At 47.0% G+C, this 8,308-nt stretch overlaps 1 protein-coding gene across 4 annotated transcripts in view; it reads right to left on the bottom strand.

Annotated features, from left to right (window-relative positions):
* The window catches only part of LOC116991185 (E3 ubiquitin-protein ligase TTC3-like), a 61,418-nt gene extending 55,487 nt beyond the window's left edge, over positions 1-5,931 (bottom strand). The window contains exons 1-3 of one of the 4 annotated variants that reach the window (XM_033049555.1): positions 5,363-5,931; positions 5,032-5,061; positions 894-927 (exon numbers count right to left, since the gene is read on the bottom strand). In XM_033049555.1, the coding sequence (XP_032905446.1) occupies positions 894-927; positions 5,032-5,034 (37 nt within the window). In that variant the 5' untranslated portion in view covers positions 5,035-5,061; positions 5,363-5,931. Of the gene's footprint in view, positions 1-893; positions 928-5,031; positions 5,339-5,362 lie in introns of those variants that run through there. The other 3 variants (XM_033049558.1, XM_033049556.1, XM_033049554.1) reach the window with 3 other exon arrangements.
* Positions 5,932-8,308: the final 2,377 nt, after the last annotated feature.

An 8,308-nucleotide genomic window follows, 5' to 3' on the forward strand; every position in this document is an offset into this window, starting at 1 on the left:
TATAACAAATTGGGTTGAAATTGGCACCAAATCTGGCGACTCTGTCTAAGTGTACTACTGATATACACTTGTACTGTATCTGGGATGTTTATCTAAGATGTATCTAAGTGCTTATGTATAGTGATACCTGATGCCCTGGAAATAGGATAGTAAAGAGGGCATTCTGCACGTTTGCCTTAATAGCCCAAGGCATTGAGTGTTGGAGTTGGGATGTCGTGTTTCAGCTGACCAACACATTGGTCAAGCCACACTTGGAGTACTGTGTGCAGTCCGTGTCACCACACAATGGGAAGGATGTGGTGAGATTGGAAAGAATGTAGAAGAGATTCACCAGCATGTTGTGCAGGAAGGAACTGCAGATGCCGGTTTACACTGAAGATAGACACCAGATGCTGGAGTAACTCAGCGGGACAGGCAGCATCTCTGGAGAGAAGGAATGGGTGACATTGCAGGTCGAGATGTGAATTTGAATTTGAATTTGAATTTGAGTGCAGGATGGAAATTAGTAGTGAAGTTAATGAAGTCCGTGAGTTCTGCATGGATGCAGGAGGTAGCCCCGATGCAGTCATCAATGTAGCGGAGATAGACTTCAGGGATAGGGCTAGTGTACACCTGGAACAGGGATTGCCCTGATGTACCCTGGTTTTTCCACACAGTGGGTGAAGAGTGTGTAGAATGAGCTACAAGAAGAGGTGGGAGAGGCCAATACAATTATAACGTCTAAAAGACATTTATAGGAGTGTATACTTTACAATGTAACTGCATTTAAAGAGCCACTCTGGGCCTGGTAAAGGAATGGCAAATGATAGAAAAAGCAGCTAAAGATGGCCAACATCAAAACTGTACAATATCAGATGTTTGAAAGAGAACTCAGAAAGTTAAATAACACTTACCGATTGATATTGAAGACTTCATGGCCACCGTTTTCTGCAAGTAGAATTTTTAAAAAAAGTTTATGGTCGTGAATTCTACTCCCTGCAACAATCACATCAGACAGGCCCCCTCACTGTCCATCTTCAAAACCAGTCTTAAAACCCATTTCTCTTCCTTGGCTCTTGACCCTGCATGAGACTTTGCTCCTGTTTTAGTGTTTTTAATGTTTTTTTAATTGTTTTTACTCTCTCTTTTAATGTTTTTGTTGTCGTGTAATAATTTTTTGTCCATGATTAGTCATGTACAGCACTTTGTTGCAACAGTGGTTGTTTTTAAAGTGCTCTATAAATAAAGTTATTATTATTATTATTATTATTATTATCAAATCTCCAACACTAACGGACCCTGACCCGAAACTGCACAGGTCCATGTTCTCACTGAGTCACCCCACCACTTCGTCTCCTGTGGCATCCTTCTGTGAAAACCAGCATCTGCAATTCCCGTCTGTCCTCACCAAGATTTATTCTTCCACCAGCAACAAAACCAGGCTGCCGTGTGTGATTACTTGTGACTAGGAAGATGCTGATTTTCTCAACAGTGATGTACTTCAAAAAAAAACAGGACTCCCAAGATTGCAATGGAGACACAAGGGACTTCAAAGAGCAAATGCAGGTCCACGTTATTTTTACCGAGCGCATTCTGACAGGTCTACAAACAATTCATGCTATAAGCTAGAGAGATACAGCATGATAACAGGCCCTTCAGCCCATCGAGTCCTCGCCGACCAGCGATTACCCATACGCTAGTTCTATCCTATGCACTGCGGACAATTTACAGAAGCCAATTGACCTCGAAACCTGCACGTCTGTGGAAGAGAATCGGAGCACCCGGGGAAACCCCGCGCAGTCACGGGGACAACGTGCAAACTGCCTACAGACTACACCCACAGTCAGGATTGAACCCAGGTCTCTGGCGCTGTAAGGCAGCAACTCTACCGCTGTGCCACTGTGCCGCCCTAACTTGCTGCTACAACACGGCGTTCCACAGAAGGATTAACAAGAGCCGGGGTCAAGGAAAGAGTGTTCACGTCGCCGCCCCTGTTCCCACCAATCTTTCCACCACCACGCACAAGAAGCGACAAGACGGACACCATTGTGTGCAGATGCCGAGACGTGTGTTCAGCTCTGGCTGAACAACTTCTAATCTTGTGTGTGGACTCGACAAGAAGAATAACTAGAGCAGGGAAGTAGGTTTCTTTTATAAAGGGTGGTTTGCGAGGGCAGGAATGAACTGAAGTACTTTACAGCAGCACCCACAGGGCTTTAGCCTCAGGTTAGAGGCACGGTCACCAATTGTGGAACAACCGCCTGGCAGCACAGTGGCGCAGCGGTGGATTAATATGTGTGTCAGGGGTTATGGGGAGTAGGCAGGAGAATGGGGTTAGGAGGGAGAGATAGATTCTTGCTATTGAGGGAGTGCAGCGTAGGTTTACAAGTTTAATTCCCGGGATGGCGGGACTGTCATATGCTGAGAGAATGGAGCAGCTGGGCTTGTACACTCTGGAGTTTGGAAGGATGAGAGGGGATCTCATTGAAACATATAAGATTGTTAAGGGCTTGGACACGCTAGAGGCAGGAAACATGTTCCCGATGTTGGGGGAGTCCAGAACTAGGGGTCACAGTTTAAGAATAAGGAGTAAGCCATTTAGAACGGAGACGAGGAAACACTTTTTCTCACAGAGAGTGGTGAGTCTGTGGAATTCTCTGCCTCAGAGGGCGGTGGAGGCGGGTTCTCTGGATGCATTCAAGAGAGAGCTAGATAGGGCTCTTAAAAATAGCGGAGTCAGGGGATTATGGGGAGAAGGCAGGAACGGGGTACTGATTGGGGATGATCAGCCATGATCACATTGACTGGCTGTGCTGGCTCAAATTCAGATTCAACTTTAATTGTCATTGTCAGTGTACAATACAGAGACAACGAAATGCTGAATGGCTTACTCCTGCACCTATTGTCTATCAGCTATGATTGAATGGCGGAGTGGACTTGATGGGCCGCATGGCCTAATTCTGTTCCTATCACCTATGAGCTGCTTCCTCACAGCGTCAGGGACCCAGGTTCAATCCTGAGCTCGGGCGCTGTCGGATGGAGTTTACCTTCTCCCTGTGACCATGATGGTTTCTTCCGGGTGCTCCGATTCCCTCCCATATCCCAAGACGTGCAGATTTGTAGGTTAATTGGCTTCTGTAAATTGTCCCTGGTGTTATAGGATAGAACTAGTGTACGGGTGATTGATGGGTAAGTAGGAACTGCAGAAGCTTGTTTAAACCAAAGATAGACAGGAAAAAGCTGAAGAAGGGTCTCGACCCGAAACGTCACCCATTCCTTCTCTCCAGAGATGCTCCAACCTCATTTACTACATCCAGTGTTTCCAATGTGGGTTCCTGTACATCGGTGAGACCAAGCATAGACCCAGCGACCATTTAGCCGAACATGCGCTTGTTCCGCCAAGGCTTGCTGGATCTCCCGGTTGCTAACCATTTTAACTCTCTCTCCCATTCCCATACTGACCTGGGCCTCCTCCATTGCCAGTGAGGCCATGGGTGAAAGTTCATAAGTTCTAGGAGCAGAATTAGGCCATTCAGCCCATCGTGTCTACACCGCCATTCAATCATGGCTGATCAGTCTTTCCCTCTCAACCCCATTCTCCTGCCTTCTCCCCATAACCCCTGACATCAGTCTCAAGAAGGGTCACGACCCGAAACGTCACCCATTCCTTCTTTCCTGAGACGCTGAGTTACTCCAGCATTTTGTGTCCTCCAAGGACCTATTTATTCCTACACGTTGTTTCCTGTTAACACAGAACAGAACAGCACAAGAACAAGCCCTTCGGCCCACATTGCCTGTGCTGAACATGATCAGAAAACCAAGTCTCATCTACCTGCACATCCTCCATATCCATGTGCCTATCCAAATATCTCTTAAATGCCACTATTGTACCTGCCTCCACCACCACCCCTGGCAACATGTTCCGGTCACCTACCACTCTCTGTGTCACAAAAACTTGCCCTGCACATCTCCTTTAAACTTGGCCCCACTTGCCTGGAAACTATGCCCTCTCATATTTAATCCTGGGAACCTAGGAAACAACAAAAGCTTTTCAGTGTAACTAAACTGAACTGAGGTTCTGACTGACTACCAACACCCAATCCACACCAGTACGTTCCCCAAATTCCCTGTCCTCCAATCCTGTCCATAAGATTATAAGTGATAGGTATAGAATTAGGCCATTCAGCCCATCAAGTCTACTCCGCCATTCAATCATGGCTGATCTATCTCTCTCTCTCCTAACTTCTCCCCATAACCTCTGACACCTGTACTAATCAAGAATCTATTTAAGAGGGAACTGCAGATGCTGGAAAATCGAAGGTAGACAAAAGTGCTGGAGAAACTCAGCGGGTGCAGCAGCATCTGTGGAGCGAAGGAAATAGGCAACGTTTCGACCCGAAACGTTGCCTATTTCCTTTGCTCTATAGATGCTGCTGCACCCGCTGAGTTTCTCCAGCATTTTTGTCTACCCTAATCAGGAATCTATCTATCTCTGCTTGAAATATATCCACTGGTTTGGCCTCCACAGCCATCTGTGGCAAAGAATTCCACAGATTCACCACCCTCTAACTAAAGAGATTCCCCCCCATCTCCTTCCCAAAAGAACGTCCTTTAATACTGAGGCTATGACCTCTAGTCCTAGACTCTCCCACTAGTGGAAACATCCTCTCAACCTTGTAAACCTTACCGAAAGCCTTCATAAAATTTGAATATATCACTTCCATTGGTGTTCCCTCACCCCCGCCACCTCGAAAAACACCAACAGATTAGTCAAACATCAGTTCCCACTCAAAAATCCATGCACTCTGCTCAATTAAATTATTTTCCAACTTACACTTAGAGGCAACGCGACAGCATATTCCCTCCCCACCTCCCAACCGCACACACACACAAAGGTGACAATGTAATCATATGATTCAAGTTACAAAGCAAATCACAGCAACAACAAAAAAAAAAAGCAACACGCAGAGATTTGAGGTTTAAAGACAAGGGGATTCCCTGGAACAGTCCAGTTACAACTACCATCGTCCCTTATTGAACTATTCACATTACCATGATCAGCGGGGTGACTCAGTGCAACGACTTTCAGACAGGAAGGGAGGGAGAGGAGAGGTTGAGATGACGTATAAAAGCCTACTTTTTAGAGAGAGTGAAATCGCCACGTTTTATGGTTTAGCGGCAATCTGCTGGAATTTGGGTCGACAATTAGTGGGGGAGAGGAAGGGCAAACGGTGGGAAACATGCAGGAAAGCAGGTATATCCTGACACCTCTCTGCCTTTCCTTCCACCGGCCACCCCATGCCTACCACCCGCTACAGTGTGTCGCCCGGGGTGGGGGTTGATACAAATGTGGCTCCAGCAGGCAGCGAGCTATCTCCCTCACCTTTTATCACCGTGGATCCCGACAACCGCCGAATCTGTGTGTGTGTGTAAGTGTCTGTCTCTCTCTCTCTCTCCCTCTGCGGCGATCCCACTAAAGCAAGAGAGGGAGGGAGAAAATAGAAAGACACACACCACTGGCAAACTGAAACTAACACTATCGCGAGCTTTGGGTACTTCCGCAAAAGAAATTAAAAGAACATTGTACCAACCAACGTTGACCTCAAACTTGAAATATCGCCCCCACCCATCCCAATATTTTGCCATGTCCACCACTCTGCTGTAATTTGCACCTCTGAGTCTTAATTTCACAACATGGATTCACAGATCTAATCGCGGTTTACAAACTGAAATGCGATTTCCACTGGTTCTCGCCCCGCCTCAAACTAAAACGTGCTGTAAAATGAGAGGAGGTTATTGCATTGTCACTTTGAGAGATGTTGTGGTCAGCTATGGTCAACAATGTCCACAAGCCAAGGGCAATCTATCATTTCTGCAAAAAGAGTGGGATTTGTTTGGGAATTAATTTTTAACACAACCCAATTTTGCAATGCAAGCCAACTTCTATGGACTGGCTTTGATACATGAAGAACTTTGAGGTTTTTTTTGGATTAGTATTACGGTTCTTAATTTATCGAATTGTTGTTTATAGTATATTTGTGTAGTTACAGGCCTGTTATGCTGCTGCAAGTAAGAATTTAATCGACCCGTTGCCAGTACACTTGCCAATTAAACGCCTCTTCTGTTTCACGTGTTTACAGGGTGCCTATATTACTTAAGATTTCCAGCATTTACAATTACCTCAGAAGAGAGATAGCAAGCAGCTCCAACACATGCAAAAAAAAAATCTAGATTGCTGGAGGATCTCAGCAGGTCAGGCAGCATCTGTGAGGGGAGGGGAGGGGGGGTGTGCCTGACCCACTGTGTTCCTCCAAAAGTTTGTTTTCTACTCGAGATGTCAGAATGTCCATAAATTCTAGGAGCAGAATTATGCCATTCGACCAATCGAGTCTAATCTGCCATTCAATCATGGCTGATCTATCTTTCCCTCTCAACCCCATTCTACTGCCTTCTCCCCATAACCCCTGACACCCGGACTAATCAAGAATCTATCCACCTCTGCCTTAAAAGTATCAATTGACTTGGCCTCCACAGCCTATCTCTGTCCTAATATATTTTTCTTTGATGTTTCTTTCCATTTGCATTTGATTTTGCCCTGCACAGGGAACCTAAAAATGAAAATGGGGAAGGGAGGGGAGGGGAGGATTTTGTAGTACAGGCGCTACCTAAATTTACTTTGTGTGCTAGTCATGTCTCTACTATTTATTTCATTCCCCTTACATGTTTTTCCTCTACCTGCTAAATTTTTGTAAGGTGTCCTTGAGACTCTTGAAAGGCGCCCATGAATAAAATTTATTATTATTGTTATTAAACAAAGTGGAGGACTTAAGGGCAAGACTGCTTTATCAAAGGGAGCTGAGGGAATGCTCTGTGTTCTGTTTCACAGAGACATGGCTCACCCCCAGCTCCCCAGACTCAGCGGTCCAGCCTGAAGGGTTCTCCATCCACCGCATGGACCATACCCTGGCATCTGGGAAAGGGAGAGGAGGGGGCGTCTGCCTCATGGTCAACTCTGCGTGGTGTTCAGACGTGACAGTCCTGTCTAACTCCTGCTCTCCACACCTCGAACATCTGGCGGTGAAGTGCCGTCCCTTCTACCTCCCGAGAGAATTCACCTCCGTTATCCTGACCGCGGTCTACATCCCACCCCAGGCAGACGTCCGTCTGGCACTGGAGGAACTGCACGCCGTGGTCAACAGACACCAGACGTCTTACCCCGAGGCATTTACCACTATTGCTGGGGACTTCAATAAGGCGAACCTCAAGAAATCACTCCCCAACTTCCACCAACATGTCTCCTGCTGCACCAGAGGACCTAACACCCTCGACCACTGCTACACCACCATCAAGAATGCCTATCGTTCTATCCCTCGCCCTCACTTCGGTAAGTCCGACCATACCGCGGTGCTGCTTCTTCCTGCAGAACCCAATTAAAGAGCGCACCCCCAGAAGTGAGGACAGCACAGAGCTGGTCGGGGGGGGGGGGGGGGGGGGGCAGAAGATCAACTCCAGGACTGTTTGGAGTCTGTAGACTGGGCAATGTTCAAGGACTCGGCAACGGACTTGAACGAATACGCCACAGTCATTTCAGACTTCATAAAGAAATGTGTGGAGGACTGCATCCCTACAAAAACCATCCGAGTGTTTCCCAATCAGAAACCTTGGATGAACTTTGAGATCCGCACTCTCCTGAAGTCCAGACACAGGGCATTCACCTCCAATGATACAGTGGCCTACATGAAGATCAGATACGACCTTGGTAAGGCCATCAAAAAGGCCAAAAGGGACTTCTGCTCCAAACTGGAGAACGAGACAGATGTTCGGCAGCTGTGGCAGGGTCTGAATGCAATCACCTCCTACAAGGCAAAACCAGGAGGCAGCTCGAATGACGGTGTAACATCACTCCCTGACGAGCTCAATGCGTTTTACGCACGCTTTGACAGGGAGAATACTGATGAGCCTTCCCGATCCCCCATTCGCTGTGATGGCATTTCAGTCTCAGTCACAGAGGCCGATGTCAGGAAATCCTTCAGAGGGGTGAACCCCCGAAAAGCACCTGGACCTGATGGTATACCCGGCCGTGTTCTAAAAACCTGTGCGGACCAACTGGCGGGAGTTTTTACGGACATTTTCAACCTCTCACTTCTGAGGTCTGAGGTCCCCACCTGCTTTAAAAGGGCATCAATTATACCGGTGCCCAAGAAGAGTAAGGTGACGTGCCTCAATGACTATCGACCAGTGGCACTAACGCCGGTGGTGATGAAGTGCTTTGAGAGGTTGATCATGGAGCAAATCAACTCCTACCTTGACAAAAACCTGGACCCACTGC

Source organism: Amblyraja radiata, chromosome 33 (genome assembly GCF_010909765.2).
Source record: "Amblyraja radiata isolate CabotCenter1 chromosome 33, sAmbRad1.1.pri, whole genome shotgun sequence".
Taxonomy (NCBI): Eukaryota; Metazoa; Chordata; class Chondrichthyes; order Rajiformes; family Rajidae; genus Amblyraja; species Amblyraja radiata.